The sequence below is a fragment of the Triturus cristatus genome, chromosome 10 (assembly GCF_964204655.1).
Source record: "Triturus cristatus chromosome 10, aTriCri1.1, whole genome shotgun sequence".
In the NCBI taxonomy this organism is placed as follows: Eukaryota; Metazoa; Chordata; class Amphibia; order Caudata; family Salamandridae; genus Triturus; species Triturus cristatus.
Window position 1 is genome coordinate 547,328,015 of NC_140593.1, and position 21,021 is coordinate 547,349,035.

Genomic DNA, 21,021 nt, shown 5'->3' on the forward strand with positions numbered 1-21,021 from the left:
AGCTGTTACTTCCCCCTCAACCGTTACCCACTCCAGTGGGGGGAAGCATTCAATTTTTTCCGGCAGAGTGGAGAAAAATTACTCCGGACAAGTGGGTGCTGAATATTGTTTGCAATGGATACAGTCTTCGGTTCATCAGCCCGCCTCCAGCGATTCCGCCGGTCAGCTCTCGCTTCCAGCTGAGGGAGCTCCAGGCGGAGGCAGACATCTTGTTGAGAAAAAAGGCGGTAGAAGAAGTACCTTTGTCTCAAAGGGGAAGAGGTCTGTACTCTTGGGTCTTCCTCGTTCGCAAGAAGGACAAGAACGAGTTCAGGCCCATTCTGGATTTGCGACAAGCAAACAAGTGGATTCGCAGAGAGAAGTTTCGCATGCTATCGTTGCACCAGATTTACCCTCAGCTGCAACGGGGAGACTGGCTCTGTGCCATAGATCTACAGGATGCGTACTTCCATGTGCCCATAGCACGGAAGCACAGGAAGTTCCTGCGATTCCAAGTCGGCGCCAATCACTATCAATACACAGTACTGCCATTCGGGCTAAAGTCTGCTCCCAGGACTTTTTCGAAGTGCATGGCGGTGGTGGCGGCTCACCTGCGGAGGAACAAGGTGTTTGTCTACCCGTATCTGGACGATTGGCTGATCAAGGCGTCATCCTTCGAGGAAGCGCAAGAACACTTCCGATGGACGTGCGAGCTCTTGAACAAGCTGGGGTTACACGTCAACATGTCCAAATCGGTCCCGTCTCCGGTACAGTGCATACAGTACCTGGGGGCCTCCATAGATACGCGCTCAGCAAGCGTGTCTCCTTCGGAGGAGAGACGGTTATCACTCCTTCGGAAGGCTCAGGACTGCTCCATCGACGACTGTGAGGAAGGTGTCGTCTCTACTGGGATCGATGGCCTCCTGTATCTTCCTCACTCCGCACGCACGTCTACACATGCGACCACTGCAGGAGTGCTTGGAAGATCAGTGGGATCAGAGGACAGGCTCTTGGGACGACAAGATCCGACTGTCTCTACATGCTCGTCAGTCTCTGAAGTGGTGGTGTTCGGCGGAAAACCTCCTCGAGGGGGTTCCCTTCCACAAGGACATTCCCACGACGAATGTGGTGACGGATGCTTCTCTCCAGGGCTGGGGTGCGCATTCCGGGGACCTGCAGATTCAAGGGAAGTGGTCTCCTTTGGAATCGACGTACCACATCAATTTCCTGGAACTCAGAGCTGTCTTCCTGGCACTGAAGGCTTTCCTTCCGTCCTTCCAGACCAACTCGCTGCTGATACAGACGGACAATACAACCACGATGTATTACCTCAACAAGCAGGGGGGTCGAGATCGCGCACTCTGTCGCAGGAGGCGCAGGCGATCTGGCGCTGGCTGCTGGCCCGAGGACTGACGATTACGGCCACGCATCTGCCAGGGGTGCAGAATGCTCAGGCGGACGCCTTGAGCAGGCTGATTCAGGAACACCACGAATGGGTCATAAACGACGAAGTACTAGGAGAAGTCTTCGCAAGGTGGGGGACTCCAGACGTAGATCTGTTCGCCACCGCCGAAAACAGCAAATGCCGAGACTTCGCATCCAGGTACTACCAGCGGGGGACGCTGGGGAATGCGCTATGGATCGATTGGTCGAACAGCTTTCTGTACGCTTTTCCACCCATTCCCCTGATTCCGGCGGTGCTCATCAAGCTGTCCCAGTCCAGGGCGCGGATGATCCTGATCGCCCCGGAGTGGCCCAGGCAGTGGTGGTTCACGGACCTTCTTCACCGGTCTCTCCTTCCTCATATGCGATTGCCGTGCAGGCCGGACCTTCTCACGAAGTTCGGGGGGCAGATGGTGCACCCCAACCTCTCGTCTTTGAGTTTGGCGGCATGGCTCCTGAAATAGTGCAATATGGTCATCTGAATCTACCAGACGATTGTATGGACATTCTGAAGGAGTCTAAGCGACCTTCCACTAGGACATCCTATGCTTACAAGTGGAAGAGGTTCTGTATCTGGTGTAAGTCCAAGAGCTTTGATCCGACAACATGTAAGGAAGATGTCATCCTTCCATACCTTTTGCATCTGGCGCAGTCTGGCCTTAATTTCCATTCCATTAAGGTTCATCTGGCTGCTTTGACTGCTTACAGGAAGTGCCCTTCACAGACGTCCTTCTTTCAGATTCCTGTGGTCAAGGATTTTTTGGAAGGCTTGAAGAAGGTGTTTCCTCCTGTCAGACTTCCCTCGCCTTCTTGGGACTTGAATGTGGTGCTGTCCAGACTGATGAGAGAGCCTTTTGAACCTATTCACAAGGCTTCATTGCAGCACCTATCCTGGAAGGCGGCGTTCCTAGTGGCCATTACATCGGCCCGCAGGGTGAGTGAACTTCAGGCATTATGTTGTCAAGAACCTTATACTGTGTTTCATGCTGCTAAGGTTGTGATGCGTACTCACCCTAAGTTCCTTCCTAAGGTTATCTCTGACTTTCATGTCAATCAGACCATAACTTTACCTACGTTCTTTCAGAATCCCTCTTCACCAGCGGAAAGGGCTCTCCATTCCCTGGATGTCCGGAGGGTGTTGAGATTTTATCTGGATAAGACCAAGGATATTCGTAGGTCTGACCAATTGTTTGTTAATTATGGCTCAGTCAGGACTGGTCTTGCGACCTCTAAGCAGTCCATCTCTCGGTGGATTGTGTCCTGCATACAGTTGTTATCAAAAGGCTAATAAGACCTTAGGGGGTAAACCTAAGGCTCATTCCACCAGGGGCAAAGCTGCCACGACGGCTTTGCTGCGTAATGTTCCGATTGCGGAAATCTGTAAGGCGGCCACTTGGAATTCGGTCCATACCTTTGCTGCGCATTACTGTCTGGACACGGATGCCAGGGCAGATGCTCAGGTTGGGCAGGCTTCGCTGCGAAATTTGTTCGCACAGTAGTGGTCGTGTCTTGTGTGTTCTCCACCGCTTTTGTTGTGTGGGGATGGGCTTGCCATTCTATTCACTAGATTATGACTATACACAGAGATCCCCTACTACAGACTATAACAGAGATACCCCTACTACAGAACTGGAGTTACAGAAAAGAAACTACTCCTTTCTCAGAATGAGATGCTTTATATAAATACTTTTGCAATATGCAATTGACTTTTGTAGAAAATTACAAGTGGTTGCAATAGGTAACACAATTCTAAACACAATAATGCATTGAGTTCAATGGAAGTTTCAAGTTATTTGCCACAGATTACTTTTAGGATTACTTTTGGAGTTCCAGGACTGGATCCTAGATTCAGTCCTGGGTCAGTACTTGGTATCAAGTGATAAAAGTCGACATAATTGATGTTATGATTTTTAGACCACATTTTGCTATTTTAAAAGTTGACACTTAGAAAATATTTCATAGAAAACAGACAATGATTCCCTATGGCAGAAAATTCAAGTTGCAGGTATAGTATGTTATCGTTACTTTTGTAATCCAGTACTGGGTGCCTAGACTCAGTACTGGGACCTTTATACAAAACAGGTAAGTAATTACGTTTTCAGATAATATACGATTTTTAAAGAATATTTAAAGTTTGCAGAAATTGACTCTTAGAAGAAATTTTCACAGAAAAAGTCAATGATTTCCTATGGGAGAAAATTTGATTACTGGTAAGTACAGTTGTAAGTATTTTTCAGAGTCAGTGCTGGGCACCAAGATCCAGCACTGGGAGCTCACCTAAGAGCAGGTGAGTGTTTTCGTTACTCGGCTGATTTTTGGTGAATATTTTAAGATTTGAAAAGTCCACACTTAGAAGAAATTTCAGGAAAAAGCCAGTCAATGTTACCCTATGGAGAAAATTGAGTTATCGGTTTAAAGGTAAGTACTCGACTGGCAGAGTTAAGGTTCTGGGCATAGACTCAGGGGTCTCCCAGGGTCAGATAGGTACAGTTGGTTCACCCTCAGCGGCACAAGTGCGGCCGGGTGCAGAGAGAGTTAGGCCCAGTGTTACCCTATGAGAGATAGGGGGGCCTTGGTTGGTGGCTGCTGACTAGCAGGCCACGCGGCTGTGGGAGCTGGGCTCCTGGTCACTTGCTCAGGGCAAGTGGGGAAGTAGATAGGTGTAGAGGTTGCACTGCCAGGGCCACTCGGGCGGCTGGGTGCAGGGTGCTTTTGAGCCTTCAGGCGCTCAATTGATTTCAACGGCAAATCTCCAGTTTAGAAAAAGACTGCAAGCTCGGGGACGAGGATTCTTCAGGTGCCACCGCCACTTAGAGAGGTAAGTTGGGTAGTTGGAGGATAGGTAGGTACCCCGGGATTGGGCACAGGGGGCCGCGGGGCGGCCGGGTGCAGGGGTGCCTTTTGGTGTCGGGAAATCTCAACCTCTGTTGATCGCGGTTGGGGGGCACCTTGTTCTGAGGCTTCTTCAGGAGTGTCGAGGGAGGTCCTTGGGTGCCGGACTCGGGGTCACAGTCACTGTGGGGTCGTCCTCGTGGTCTTTATTCACTCCGGCACAGGCCAGGCTTGGCTGGTGCAGAGTGTGCTGGGTTCGCGGTTCCGGGCTGCTGCCAGGGAGTAGAATTAGATTTTAAGTAGAGCCTCTACTCATGGGAGTCCCAGGGCTTTAGAGTCAAGAGGTAGCCAGGTCCTCCGATGTTTGTGAGGTTGCTGCCCACAAGAGATGCCGGGTTGGAGCAGGTTCGAGGGTCGACAGGCCGGTAGGGCTGGGGCCAAAGCAGTTGGTGTCTTCCTCTCCTTAGCAGCTGCAGGGCAGGCCTTCTTTCTTCTAGCTCTTCTTCGGATTTTGGAATCTGGGGAAGGAAGTTTCAGGGTGCTCCTAAAGACCAGATTTAGAGGCGTTACAGGTAGGTGAAGGGCAGGGTCCAATGGGTCCCTGTCCTGGGGTGGGTACACCCCCTATCCTGCCATCTGTGGGAGGGGGGCAGTAGCCTAGTCCTGATAGGGTAGGGCTTCCCATCTTCAAGATGGCGAGAGCCCGGAGATGTGCTTCACCCCGCCTCCCCCACCTCAGGGGTGGGGTTGGCAGGCTGGCACATCCCCTGTCCTTATTTGGGGTTTCCGGCCAAGCGTCCCGCCAGTGTGGGGGGTTGCAGTGGCCTGGGGAAGCTCACAGAGGCGGCATGCCTTTGAAGCTTCCCCTTGCCCATCCTGGGGGAAGAGATTTAGCACCTCGCCCAGGCTGTGCATTGTTGCAGGCCCAGGAGAGCAGGGGCTCTCCTACCCAGGGGTCCAGCAATATGTCTGCTGTGTGGCAGCCTAGGCAGCCTCAGGACAGACGTGGATTGTAGGTTAGGTGTTAGGGGGCATCTCTAAGATGCCCTCTGGAGTGCTTGGTACATTAAATCCCACACTGGCATCAGTGTGGGTTTAATGTGCTCAGAAGTTTGATACCAAACTTCTCAGTCTTCAGTGTTGCCATTATGGTGCTGTGAAGTTCGTGTTTGACGAGCTCTCAGCACCATGTACTCTTAAATGGCAGCACTGCACTTACAGTGCCCAGGAATGGACCTGGGTACTGTAGGGGCACAGCGCTCCTGCGCCCACACAATTGGCATAGGGCACCCAGCTAAAGGGGTGGCTGATGTATGCCAGGGCAGTGTAGGTGATGGGCATGGCACACAGGGATGTGTGCCATGTCGACTTTGTTTTGTCTTGCGCCCAGACACACAGCCTGCAAGGGCAGTGTGTGTAGGTAAGGGTACAGGGCCTCTAAGGGTGGCACAATGAGTGCTGCAGCCCTTAGAGGCCTTCCCTGGTCACAAGACCCTGGGTACCTAGGGTACCATTTACCAGGGACTGACATGTGGCCAGGGTTTGCCAATTTGTGTTTTGTGTTTTTAGGGAAGGAACATAGGCCCTGGGCACCTGATTGGCAGGAGTCCAGGGTACACTCAGTCAAAGTACATTCAGCAGAAAGTGGGGGCATACCATGCAAGAAAGATGGCACTTTCTCACACCATCTAGTTGTAGAGCGCTAAAATGCTATTAAAAGAAGACTACAGGAGCATATTAGGCAATCCAAAATTTTAATCCGAAATACTCCCTGGCAGTTCACTGTATAGAGCAATGTCCTTATGAGATGGATTTGAAATCATTTTTTCATGTTTTAAAACTGGATCCTGCTAACCCCAGAAGGTTCGTAAGCTATGTAAAGCAACATCAGAGGAGATTGGCCGGTTAGAGCATTTCCGTGGTATCAACCTGAATCATGAATTTCAGTATTTCTTGGGTGAATAGGTAACAAAACAATAGTTATTGAGAGTGTACAAGTTCCATGCTCAAATTGTGATGACAAATGCATCTGACCTTTACTTCTAAACAATGTGATTATAACAATTACAACAGTTACTTTTGTAAGTAGTTATATAATTTAGATTCAGAGACTTTTGAACCAATTGTCATTGATGGTTACGCTTTGTCCTTCTGTATAACAGTGCTGGTTAGGGGCCCCCAATAACTGGCATTCGAGACCCATATATCACTCTTTTATTTTCAAAATTTGAAGCAAATTATACAAAAAAAATCCCAAGCCGCCTTATTCAGATGGTGGGCTATCTGTATATCATGTGCTGGGTATTTGTATCATTGAAAGCCTGAGCCCTATGAATATACATTGTAGACAAGATGTCTTAATGCCCAGTTTGTCCGGCAGGCAGCTAGGCATTCGTTTACCCTTAGAAGGGACAGAGCTCTGGCATACTAGCACTCAGCCAATCAGTGTCTGGTTTACAGATCCCATCACCATGGAAAATGCATGAAGACCAGCAATTGGAAAACTGGACTCTATGCCCAGGCTGGCTGAGAAAATCCTGAGCTCTTCCCCAAGAAAAGCATTGCTTCCTATTGAAGGCTGTCGGGGTGGTGTGTGGGGTGGTATTTCTTCAGTTGTGGGCACTATGCCCCTGTTGACAGTGGGACTCCAGGGTGGTTGCAGAAACACAACTCTGCCCCTGCATTTTCCAGAGAGACGCTGATATACACTTACTGAATGCCATGCGATCAATGTGGATACACTGCTGTTGAGTAAGGAGGAAAACGAACTGTGCAGTGTGAGGAGTGTAGAGGGCCTCCCATCACCCCGTGTGTTTTCCCATTTGGGTTGTGTGTGTTAGTGCAACATTGTAGTTCACCCATACGGGTGGATGTGTGTTCGCAGTGTTTAAGCACACACATTGTGACGTGTGTGTGTGTACACTGTATGTTTTTGTGCTGGTTGCTAAATGTGCAAATAATTTTATAAATTTCTCACAGTTTAGTAAATCTAAATGCATAGAAATAATTCTTCCCATTTTTCAAGAACTCCTGGACAAGCTAGCAAATCATTAAACAACCAAAGCAGAGACATTGGGACTCCTATTTAAAACAAAGGAAAATCACCAGCACCAACCCATTTTCGAAAATCCCCTTCAAGAGTAGGCTTATGGAGCCTTTTCATTTCTTCAAACTAATATCACAAAGTAAATTTATGGAACTGGTCAAAGCAGGCAGGCCTGCCGGCAGCCCTTCTGACCTTTGTCCTCCACAAATCTTCAAGAACATTTTTTTAACTACCTCTGCTGCCACACCAGTTTGAAGAATACTTGAAAATTCCTTAGCTAAGGGAATCTTTCCAGTAGACCTAAAAAGAGCATACATACGCCCATTTATTAAAGAAAACTAATCTGGTCCTGCTTCACCACGACAACTACAGACAGATTACAAATGGACCTCTCCGGGAAAAACTAATAGTAAGAGCAGCATTCTCCAAATGTGTCAATTCATTGAAGATCACTCCATACTTTACGACTTCCAAACAGGATTGACTGGATCACATCCTACCTTTAAAACAGGAAAAAATGTCATCCTTTCTCATCCAAACTGTACTTCTTAAAAGAAGGGGTCCCTCAAGGCTCTATCACCTCACCCATGCTTTTCAGTCATTACCAGCTATGATCAATTAATTTCAACTCGCATGCAATAACTATGCAGGGGACACGCAAATACTCCGTAAACTGGAAATGCTAAAGACATTGGGAACTCATAATTTTTCAATTGCCTCAGACCTGTTGATCAGTGGATGATATGGAGCCATCTCAAATGCTTCCAAAACGGAAATACTCACATGTGGTGATTTGAATAATTATGACCCACTTGCTACCTTCCTGATGATCTGGGACCACCTCCTAAAGTACTTAAGGAAGTAAGATATCTTGGAATTACCATAGACTTCAAGCTTTCAATGATGCCCAAGTGGACAAATTAGCAATATCAAACTCCACTTCTATGAAAACTGTACGAGGCATCTTCCCCCACTTTGGATTGCCACATAATGTCCAGGCTACTGTCTCTCTTGTACTGTCTAAACTTGATTTCACCAATGGCCTCTACCACAAATATTCTTTATCAACTATGAAAAGACTTCAATAGATTCAGAACTATGCAGCCAGATTACTCCTACATCTAAAGCCAAAAGGCCACATCTCCCCTACTTTGAGGACCCTACATTGGTTACCGGTTGCCAGAAGATCCACATTCAAGCTGCTTTGTGTCCCCCACAAAGCAATACATGGAACAGGACCCATTTTCTTCAGGAATAAAATCACCAAATACACTCAAGAAAGTAACCACCACGCCGGATTGGCATCTAGCCTCAAAATCCCACCATACAAGAAAAAAAACATTCTCTGTTCAAGCAGCCAAACCTTGGAACTCGTTACCCCCAAACATAAAATCCATGGATAACTATCTTATCTTCAGGAGACTACTCAAGAGTTGGCTACATAACCGCCATATTCAAACACAAATGTACAGCATATCCCTGTGTAAATATAAGCATTTAATTTGATTATATGTATCTAGATGTGTATTTCTTTGTATAAATATGTATAATTGTTTTTAAATATGTAGATATTCTTTAGGTCTGCTTAACAAATGTACATCTATTACTTATGGCTAATGTGTGTGTGTGTATATATTTATATATATTATACTATGTGCTTAACTTGTAAAGGTCACTACATAGCTTCCATATACATTATTTGATTAGATACTTATGGTTTGTTTATTTTGCACAATATGTACATTTTACCATAACTATTCATCTACAATTGCACTATTAAATTACGGAAAATATATTTAATAAAAAAGAAAATAAACCAAATAAAAAAACACAAATAAATTAGCTTAAAATACAGCAACACTTGAAAGTCTGAGTTTATTAAACACAATTTATATATTACCTTCTTTATACATGTCTACCTATTTATTACTTTACTCCTACTGTAAAAAAACGAAAAAAATGGAGTCTGTCACTACCATGCTTCACCCTATACCCCTCTTAATATATCCTATACCTCCACTGTATGGTGACTCCCAAACCTCATTCTACTACTATGACCTCAAAAATACTCATTTCTTGACTCTTCACTCCTCGATCCAGTGCTTAATTTTTGCCGGAGCTTTCAGGTGCTTAACACCGGCACTTATTTGTCAGGGCAGAGTCTACACTCTAGTCTCTACAAGCAATATGAGTAAACGTTGGCTGCACTCTGTTCATTAAGTTAAGAGTAGGATCCCAGCCTCCCCGGTAAAGAGCTGATCTCAAACGTGACTGCGTGCTGGAAATATTTCAATTACGCCTTTTTACAAGCCACACAATTACTGCCAGAAAGTGAAACTGCCTGGATCCCTGCCTCAGCGTAGGTCACCGTCACTGTCACACCCCATTTTACATTCGTTCATGCGCTACCAATGAACGATTACAAAATGTATTAATAGCCCGCCCCATCCCTCCGTGGCGAATCTTCAAGTGTGGGCCCATATTCGGACTAAAATGCCTTGTTTTCAACCGCGCCCACCTAGCATACTGTGCAGCTGCAGGCCAATCATCAGCTGGCAACAGAAGCAAGGAGCGTGTGGCGCAGCAGGCCTCCATCTCAGATTAATTAAGGCTGTCCCGGTAAGTAATTACTTCCACTTTAGGGATTCTAATAATCATGACATATTTGTCTCCAAAGTATTGACATGGCTCAATATGCTAAATGAATAATATTTTATAATGTGTCGGGCCCACGGCTGTAGCTCTTCCTCCACTGCTGGCTTTTCACTTTTGCTGCAAAATAAACCTTTTGTTAAGTTAAGAGCCAGCAGCAGCTGAGGAAGAGCTGCAGCCGTGGGCCGTTTTCTGTACACTGAACCTGGATCTTCGGGGCGCAAGAAGAAAAAGAAGGCACAAGAAAGAAGAGCACATTATTTGAGTTACAGACTGGACTAGATTCATAAACCACTACTTGCTCCTTTTCACGTATCGTCTTGAGCCTTTAGCCTGCACCGAGCTCAACCGTCCGAAGTATATTACTTGGAGTCCACACTGCCTTGTCCGCTGCTATCACTGCCTTAATCAAAGGCGGGGAAGTTTGAGGAGCGAAGATCTGCTCTTGCAAGCTTATCGGTTTTGCAGATTCTTCTACCATTCCCGGGTTGCAAATAAACAGGGTAGTTATAATACCCCAACATTTCTCCAGAAGAAGTCATTCGAAAATAGCCGCATCAACTCATCCTATGAGCGGCACAGGCCTGCGTGCTCCCTTCCATATACCCAGATTGGTATATTTGAAATTAACTCCGATCCCGCCCTGTCTCTACTACCTCCATACCCACAACAAGATGCACCCTCCTTACAAGTAATATTTTCAATACCAGTGTGGTACCCTATCGTAGTGGGCATTCCAGTTCTCATAATTTTGTACTTAATTAAATCCCAAACGTTTACACGTGTCCCATTGTCTACTGGCCGTTTAGGATATATTTATATGTAAACTAGGGTAGTAGTCTATCAAGGTTGAGACTAGGAGATTTGCTTATGCTTGGTGCACCCCGAGGCTTGTTTTAGAGACATGCAAGTTCAGTAGTGCAAAGTGAGAACCTTGTTATCGTCATGGAGTGGTTTAATACCAACAAATGAGTGGATAGTGTGTTATTGCAGAGATGCTTACAGAGATGTAAGTATGTCTTATGTAGGTTTAATGCAAATACTAGCAGAACCAGAATTGTGTAATCCATATGTATACATTTTGGTTATGTATATTATCTAGCATTTGAATAGAATATGAAACAAGGCAAATCACAAATCGCATTTAGTTAAGTATCTTACCAAGCATCTAGTATGTTTGACTACCACTGTTCATTGTAATGCCTCAGGTGAAGGTTTGATAATGCTAGAAATGTAAATGCACAATGACAGTGTCTTCCCTCTTAAAAGCATTGAAATAGGACAGGGTGAACGTACACACGTTCTTGTTTGTTTTAAATTTCCCTGTGGAAAGCCAGGTGTCTCCCAGGCTTGACACTATTCTGTTGATGGTAGCCTCCACATTTGCTCTTGCATGGTGATTCACAAAGTTAGATACTGCTTTGAGGAGCACTTATTGTGAGTTGAACCCCACGTACAGAAAGAGGTCTGGTCAGATCACTCACATGTTTCTCTGGCGGTAGTGCCCTTTCGAAGTCTAGCATACATTATGCAAAATGCTTAATTTGCTGATTTTTGCAATTTTTAAAAATGAATGGTGCATTTTTATTGCATGTTTACCAAAAAGGGAAACATAGTTTCCCTTTTTGCTGTGGTATCATCATGTCTGAGCTTGGCAGAATTTTGTCCAAATGGAGAGTAAGGTGAATTATGCTCAGATCTATGATGAATACCCTCATTTTTTTAACAATGGGTGGGACAAAGATGATTACCCTTTAGTTAGTAATAGTGATTGCGTTTGGTGGCTTTTTGGGAATGTCTGTTATAAAGAATGAAAATAATGTTATGTGATTTAACTGGTCAAAAAGAGTGCAGGCTACAAATGTAAGGATCAGTAATGGGTTGAGGTGCCGGAGCCTGTGCCACAGTTGGACATATGTGCCATTGCTGGTAGTCCCTCTTGTTACTTCATGTCTTCTGTTGATCTCAGGATGATAGAGTATGCTGCGTGGTCATGGTCACTGGGAGGTGGTTGTGCACTGCCCGGTTGACAAGATTGATGCCTGTGTGCTTAGCATGTATTCACTGCAGTGACGCAATCCCTGGCCCTCCAGTGCAATGAGTTGTGTAATAGGAGAGGGGCCGCCTTTGTGTACCAGTGCAGTTGCTTGTGACCAGGTTAGCAGTTTCACCACTTCCATCAGTGGCAGCATTATGTACCTAAACTAACTCACCATTAATGTCTCTTTTGACCTATACTGACTAGCTGCTCTGCAGTCACTGGTTTTACGCTCTTCCACTCCTGTGCTAGGTACTTACGGCCATGTCATTACACTGCAGAGCATATACTTGTATAGACTTTGCTTCTGCTGGCACAAACTACTTGAGTTTTTCAGTGGACTTCAATATATTGTTGTTTTGCTTTTTATAGGGCAGTGTGTTGTAGGTTTCAGTGTTTTCTTCTTCCTCATATTTAAAATAATAATTCATAAATTACTCGCTATCTTTGACACAAGTGCTTAAGTCTGCAGCAACTCCATGATTGACTCAGATGAGAATCTAATGTCGATCACGTTAATCAGAAGTCCTTGACAGTGCTGCCTAGTATGCTGGTGAAGTCTTATTTGCACTCTAGGAAATCTGGTTTCTTCCAGGGTTATATCTTCTTAAAGCTGCGTTTTGAGATTTACACACATTCCCTAATTTGAGTTAACGTTTAAGTTATTGTCATAGGCTTTCCATATTTTATATTAAGTTATGTTATATTGATTTGTATAGCGCACTAAAGACCCAAGAGGGTATCAAGGTACTTTGACAGGTATGTAGATGTGAGGCCCTGTGGTGCTTATGTGAAGAGCCAGGTCTTCAGCTTCTTGTGGAACTCAAGGAGTGAGGAAGCAGCTCTGACGTGTTGAGGCTTGTGGATGTGGGTGGAGCCAATAAAGGAAGTGGGTGGGGCCACAGGATGAAGTGGGCAGGCCATGGAAGAGGGTGTCCTCCTAAAAAAAAAAAGAGCACCTGCACTTCATATTTTACAAATTAAGCACTGCCTCGATCCCTCCTTGCATCACCCCCAAACTTCACTTCTGTGACCTTCATGACATAATGTAGGTCACTGTAGTTGTCAATCTGGGCTTATGGCTCATGTAACAGCAAGTCATGCAGATTTCGCCCCCCTGATGGGGATAGATGTCAGAATCATGCACATCATGCAAATCTTGAAGAACTTCAAGCGATAAAACTGTTCTTGGTGAGGTATAACAGATTCCTTATGCCACAACACCTTTCCCACACTGGCGGCCCCAAACAAACACACATTACTCCCTGCATTCTCTGCCGCCCTCTAGCCCCCGCACAACACAAAAAAACCTGCACTATAAAATAAGCTGTATGTCTTAGCTTGATCAATTCTTATTTTTCAGGCAAGGATATAAATGTTTTGAAGAATATGTAACTAGAATTTATGAATTGTGAAGAAGAAAAGCTGGTGACAGTAATTTCTCTCATGTGACTTTTTGATTCATCCATCCTTGAAATTCCCATTTTGAAGTATAATTGAACCAGGATTTGGACTCAAATCAAAATATGGGATGATTTCATGGCCAAAGTAACAGATCTGATAAGTCACCTAGAAACACTTATAATCTAATGGGACAATTCAGCTAGACTATGGGCTTCGCTTAAACATAATTTTATTCGCAAACATGTCTGAGTATATTTTTATCAGTATTATGCTGCTAATACCACAGCAAGAGGGTGCACAATAATTTCCATTAGTCTTTATCAAAGATATAGAATTAAATTGGTTTCAAATGAGGGAGTACGGTGAAACTCCAATGTTACACCTCTAGCTGGTTTGTACACCACACTCTCCATGCAGCACTCTTCATTGAGGTAGCATAGAACCTCGCCCTCCCACAAAAGAAGTTACTTTTTGTTTGATTAATACTACTATTTAATTACATATAGGTTTTTTTCAAATATGCATTCCTGCACAATTGTTTTTCTTTTTGAAACTTTTGCATACACAGACAAATGCATAGCCTTTTATTGCAGTTACCCTTATTGGTCATATTCTGTTGTATTGTGAACTGAATTTGCTTTGAATCTATTCTTCCTGGAGTAGTGTAAAGTGTAATATTGTTGTGGCATTTGAAACCCTGTCTTGACATATCAACCGTGCATAGGGTGAGGTTTTGCCAGAGCTTTGATTTAATGTGTTGTATGGTTTTGGAAAGATCTTGTGTTCCAGATTTGTGATTGACAAAAGCAGGTAGACTGCTTAGAGTCACTTGGTCCCCTCCCAACTGTTTTCTATAAAATCGTGGTTTCTTGAAAAAAGGTTAAATTATCTACTGTTGTCTATTAAAATGCCATTGAATCCTCCTCCCACCTTCTAGTGTTTCTCATCGTTTTTAATTTTAAAGTAGTCACTGTTCCTTGTTTAATGAGCCTGGTAGCAGTTTTGAGCAACTATTATTCGGACGATTACAACTTGATGAATATTTAAATATTTGAACATTGAATGTGCATGATAAGAGAATCCTACACTTCGAGAGAGATCTTAACTTGAAATGTAGGGAAGGAGAGCTGTGGTGCGGTTAGAGACTTGCAGAGGTGATGGGGTGGTGGAGAGGTTTGTTAGTGAGCACCAAAGAAAAGTATTAGAAGGGATATCTGATGCAGTGTAAGAAGGGTCAGAGAGAAGGAAGAGTTAAAAGTAGAGGCTTGTGTGTAATACAGGGTGGATGGTTTGTAGCGATGTGTAGATTAGAGACCGAACTTTGGAAGGATTACAAAAGAGGGTTATGGCATCAACAGGACCAATGGTCAAGGCAAATGGCGGCTACAGAATAGATGCAGAAAAGGGAAGCTTGGAGTTGAAGGAATTATTTGGGTCGCATGGGGTGGGCTGGGCTTAGTTTGAAGGAGAGTCTGTATAAGAAGGTGGGCCGAAGAGGGCAGCACAGGATTAGATTAGAAAAGTGGTATAAATGGTGTCTTAGGGTAAAGGAGTGCAGATAGATGGTGGTTAGCCGAAGGGGTTTGACAGTTGAGGTAGCTATAAGTGAAGGAACTCAGAGCCAGTGGTTAGAAGTGTGCACAGTTTTGGATAGAAATATTGAGTGGGTGGAAGTATTTTAGAAGATTGTGGAATGCATTAAAATAAATAATTTTACTGTGCAGTTAGCAAGCAGTAAAATAGGAATGTTTGACACCTCACTGAGTAATCATGTTTGACTACAAATTTGAAGGCCTGAGAAGAACTGTCAGTGTCTCAATGGAGGATTAATCTGTATGGCAATCTTTGCTGACTTTTTAAACAACTGGGTGTGACGTCACATCTGTGGAATGAGTGGTAGCTTGAGACATGAAGGCTTCATTTGTGAGTGTGTAATGTTGGGACCACCCATGTGGCTGCAGTGTTCCATGGGAGATGGTCACATTACCAAGAGGTAAGTCGGGTTTGTGCTGGCTGTAATGAATCGGTCCCTAATGTGGAGTACAGTGCTCCCCTCCTCAGTGCTGTGGAAGCAGTCTTTGGCACACTGCCACTGTATGTGCAACTGCTTAAATTCTGAATGCATTCGTTCTTATCTACCCTTTGCCTCTTTCAGGACAAGCAGTCCTGGCAGAGCGAGAGAGAGATCTTCGCCACCCCTGGAATGAAGCACGAGAACCTTCTGCATTTCATTGGAGCCGAGAAGCGAGGAACCAACTTGGAGATGGAATTATGGCTCATCACGGCTTTCCATGACAAGGTAGCTGTCTGATACTTGTCGCTTGGAAGTATTTATTTTTTAGTTCTTGCTAGACAGTGCATGCACTGCTTCTTCCAGAAATGCTGTTTTCTATCAGTTGGCTTGGAAACCCCCCCACTACTTACCATGTGTTGGCTTCATTACCACTCATTTATTTGTTTCTTATAAGTAAGGTGACATAATCTCATATCCTCTTCATGTGTTTATGCCTCTCATGGAGCATGGCTGCATTACTTGTATCCTTCCACTGCTCATTTTTTTAGTTTAGCCCTACATTTCTCTTTGGGCTTTAGCACTCAACCCGACTGAACCCGACCGGGACCAGGGGCCACAACCCCTGGTCCAAACAGGGCGCACAGACTGGAATACTCCTCAAGCCAATTATTGGCTTACCGCCAGCCACCGCTCCACGACTGTACCTTGCTACATCTAGGAAACGGAGAGGAAAAATGCTTATGCTGCGGATTCTCCTTCGATGTAACTAAGACATTCAACCACCCCAAAGGGCTACAAAAATAATACCAAACCTGCCGCCCAAACTAAAAAGGAATTCTCCTTCAGTACAAACTACAGCGCTCTCTCGAAGCATAGAGCCGACGTTTTTGATCTTCTGATCACTGACCAACCAGACGCCTTATTTCTTACGGAGACATGGTTGCATGAGAGTTCTGGCCCTGATGATGTTGTTGCTTTACCGCCTAACTACGTTATAGTTAGGAAAGATAGGGGTCCCAAATTTGGTGGGGGCATTGCCATAATTTTTTTTTAAAGGATTACCAGTGTAAATTAGAGCCTCTAACATTCATGAATTGTGAGGTTGCTTTATTCAACCTGACCCTGACCGCGAAATTCACCCTCTCTGGAATACTTGTGTACCGCCCTCCTGGGCCATCCGCTCCCTGGGTCTCATCATTTCCCAGCCTTATAAACCCTCTGCTTACGAGCACCGCCACTTTTTCAATTCTGGTTGAAAAAAACTCGACATGACTGTTTTAAACAATATTTTGTGATCTAATATGCCCATCTCTAAACAAAGGGTGAATATGCTCTCTGACACCGTGAACAAATGGCTTCTGAATGCCATTGACATTTGTCTTCCTCTCTCAAAAAAGGGTCAATAATCATCGCCCCCCAACGCCCTGGTTTACTGACACTCTAAAAACGGAGAAGGCTAAATGTAAAGCAATGGAACGTAGGTGGAGAAGGAACTATGCTCCTGAACCCAAAATTTACAAAAAAGCCCAAAAAAATATCACCATCTCTGCAAATCAGCCCGCACTGAGTATGTCTCTACAACCATTGCTACTGCTCTGAAATGCTCAAACAGTTTTTGGTATGGTTAACGAGCTTGCTGGTTCAGCTACCCAATCTAGCCCCCCCCACCCCACTAAATAAATGACAATGTGAGGATCTTGCTTCCTTCTTTGTCCAGAAGGTCGAGAAAATATACTCGGAAATAGGGAGCATGCGGTGTGACAATCTCCCTCCATTGCAACCTGCTAATTCCCTCCAACCAGTATTTGCACTACCCGCAGCGGAAAATACCTATCCTGTTCAGGACAGGGTGTTTTGTGCTCCTACAAACATCCTAGACACATGACCCTTATTAAACACAACCTCCTTTAAAGGACTCCTAGACAGTGTTAAATCGGGATCACCCAAGGACCCTCTGCCTTTATCCAGTATTAGGGTATCTTTCATAGATTCACATGCCTGAATCATTCCCCGTCGTCGGGAATGGGAGTCACCGGTAAATAACAAAGTAATGTCCAGAAGACATAAGACAGTCATAGGCCTCAGAGGCCTTAGCTTAGTAAGCTATCCACGTCCTTATGTAAAAAGGACCAAATTTTGGCCAGAGCCAATCAGCTAACACCACCCTCTAGAACCTTCCTGGTAGGAGCTCTAGTCCCTCAGATTTTCTACCGCACGTCGTGCTAAGGGAGTCTCCACTGAGCTCTGCTCATTTCTTTGGATTTGACAGCATTTCTTCTCAACATTCTGGATTTTCAGCATGGCTGATACACCTAAGAAGGGTTTATTCAGGCCCTGCGCCTCTTGTGGAAAAAAGAGGCTACATATCGACGACCAACACAAGGACTGCTTGTATTGTCTCTATCCCAGTCACAGTTCTAAGGACTGCAAGGTATGTCGGACTTTCTCATCTAAGACCTTGAAAGACCGAGAGGGGCGCCTTTTAATCTGGCTGCAAAGGCTAAAGGACAAGGAGGATGTGGCCTCTGAGGAGAGTGAGAGTTCTTCAGTTGCGTCTCACTCCTCATCTAAAAGACCAAGGGTGGCATCGCCGGGCCCTTCGTCGCAGCCACCTCAAAAGAAGACGCAGAAAAAGTCTTCAGAGGTCCAGGATTCGCCTGTTCCAGGGAGCTCGTCTCCTAAGGTGATGCCCCACACCTTCAAAAAGCCTATTGCCACCTCGTCGACGACAACAATGTCGACAGTAGCGTCGACGAGAAAATCTCCTTCGACAGCGATTTCAGTTACATCGTCGACGACGACTCTATCGACGATGACATCCCATTCCATGTCCTCGACGACGACAACTCCATCGTCGACGGCAGGCAAGTCAATCCCGTCGACGTTAGCCATAAAAAAGGCGTCGTCGAGTAAGCTGTCGACGGGAGCGTCGACGACGACGACACAGTCGACGAGAGCTTCATCATCGTCGACGGAGCTATCAACGACGAAGACTCCGTCGTCGACGAAGACACCGTCGTCGACGAAGACACCGTCGACGAGAATATCACCGACGACGCCGTCGTCGACGTCATCGTCGACGAGGAGACCGTCTTCATCATCCTCGTCGTTGACGACGACCCCGACGACGATCCCGTCGACGGCATTGATACCTGTAACGTCGGTTACAGCTATACCATCGAGCCCCTTGAGGAGTATGGACACGGACGACCAGAGTACATTTGTGCATGTACAAATAACCAAGCGTGCATTGACTCCGGCCCTCACTTCGCCCAGTAAGGTCTCAACCTTGCCTCCCACTCGCCTCTTTGAAGAGGAGGATTCGGACGACGCTAGTCTCTTTCCTGCGGCGACTAGTCCATCACAACTCCATGTGAAGTACCAGGATGTCTCTGATTACGAAGACAATCCCCAGGATTATGAGGAGGTTCCTCATCGAGAATACATGCCGCCTCCACCTTCCATGGTGTGTCTACCGGCAACCTTGGTCACAGACCTTCAGCTCTTAATAACGGACTATAAGCAGCGTTTTCCGACTCCGGCACCTCCACCGATGCCTGCGGGGCCTTCCAAGGAGGAGGCTACACGGCCACGACCGCCTCCACTGCGTTTGGAGAGGACGGCACCTCCGCCTCGGCCCGCCACGGACAACGAGGAGGAGGAGGAGGAGGAGGAACCTGAGGAAGGAGAACTCCAGGACGTTCAATCCCAACAAGATGAATGGGACGATTACATCCTTCCGGCTCCTGTTTCGCCTGTCCCTTCCACAGCCGACTCACCGCCCGACGACATCGGCGGTTTCCACAACATCATTGAAAGGGCGGCCCAGCGCTTCCAGATCCCGATGCCTTCGCATCAACAGGACTGTTTCTTATATGACTTTAAGGAACCCTTCAAGAAGACCGTCCGGGCAATTCCGATAATAGATTATATTTGGGACCAGGGCATAAAGATAATGCAGAACCCTTCATCAATGCCACCGGTTCTACCACGCCTGGACAAGAAGTATAAAGCTCCGGACACTGCTCCGGTTTGTCTTACAGGCCATCCAAAGCCGGACTCGGTTATCACTCAGGCTGCGCAGAGGAGGTCAAACAACCCAGCTGCGCTGTTGACAGCTCCGCCGGATAAAGAAGGGCGACGTATGGATAACATAGGGAAACGTTTCTCCTCTATGTCAGCCTTGACAGTGCGTGCCTCCAACGCTACTGCACTATTGGGACGGTACAACCGACAAATGTGGGCGGACATTGCCCCATATCTAGCGGATTTGCCTTCTGACTTAAAAGAAGAGGCAAAGAAGATTCTGTTGGAGGGTGAGCGATCTGCCACGGAACTGATAGACTGTGCAATGGATATTGCTTCCACAGGCTTTAGACAGCTGGCTGGTGCGGCTGCTCTCCGGCGCCAGGGTTGGCTCAAGGCAACTTCTTTCAGGCCGGAGGTCCAGACAAAAGTCCTGGACATGCCTTATGATGGCCAGTTTCTATTCGGTTCTCTTATTGACGAGGCATTGCAAGGTATCAAAAAAGATACAGACACTGCCAGAGCCCTGGGGTCTCTGCAATCTCGGAACCCTTCCTTTCGTGGGTCAAGAGGAAGAGGCCAGACTTCCTCCAGAGGAGACTTTCAACAGCGTTCCTCTTTCTCCTCTTCCCAGCAGTACCGTCCACAATCTCAGCAGCGACAACAGTCGTCTTACCACAAAACTTCCTTTCGTAACAGAGGAGGAAGACAAAAAAGTGCCGCGCGGCGGCAATGACTTCCAGATGCAGCCGGGCTCAAACTTGTCTCCACCCTACAAGATTGGCGGAAAAATCTCCCATTTTCTCAAAAATTGGCAAACGATAACTACGGACCGATGGGTCCTTCAATTAATACAATTCGGCCATTCCCTGGAATTCACACAAATTCCTCCTCAAACTCCTCCCCGCCAAAGGGCTCACAAAAACCTACGCCCATTACTCCAAGAAATAAAGATTATGCTTCTAAAGGGAGCTATAGAAAAAGTTCCCCTCAGCCAACGAGGGAGAGGGTTCTACTCCCATTTCTTTCTCATCCGAAAGAAAGAGAAGAAATGGAGACCCATATTGGACCTCAGAAATCTCAACAAATTTCTGAAAAAACAGTCGTTTCGAATGATTACCATACAGGAGGTTTTGCATTTACTCAACGCAAACGACTACATGGTGTCGGTGGACCTTCAAGACGCCTATTTTCATGTCCCAATACACCGCAACCACAAGAAGTTCCTGCGTTTCATGGTGGCGGGCAGGCATTACCAGTTTCGGGTTCTGCCATTTGGGCTCAAATCGGCGCCACGCATTTTCACCAAATGCCTAGCACCAGTGGCGGCGTACCTACGCCGGTTCCACCACCAAGTCTTCCCGTATTTAGACGACTGGCTTATCAAGTCCCCATCACAAGAAGGCGTGATAAGTTCTTCCAACGCTTGTCTGACACTCTTCGAGTCACTGGGGCTCACTCTCAACCACGACAAATCTGTCCTGCAACCATCCCAATGCATGCAATTTTTGGGAGCCACACTAGACACCATCCACAGGAAAGCATTCCCGTCACAGGAACGCCAGGACAAACTTCAATCTCTGGCAC

The 21,021-nt window shown here is 45.9% G+C and overlaps 1 protein-coding gene across 2 annotated transcripts in view; it reads left to right on the plus strand.

Annotated features, from left to right (window-relative positions):
* ACVR2B (activin A receptor type 2B) overlaps nucleotides 1-21,021 on the plus strand; it is a 411,235-nt gene that overhangs the window by 235,594 nt on the left and 154,620 nt on the right. For both annotated transcript variants that reach the window (XM_085632027.1, XM_085632026.1), the window contains exon 6: nucleotides 15,550-15,693. In XM_085632027.1, coding sequence (XP_085488153.1) covers nucleotides 15,550-15,693 — 144 coding nt within the window. The remainder of the gene's footprint in view (nucleotides 1-15,549; nucleotides 15,694-21,021) is intronic.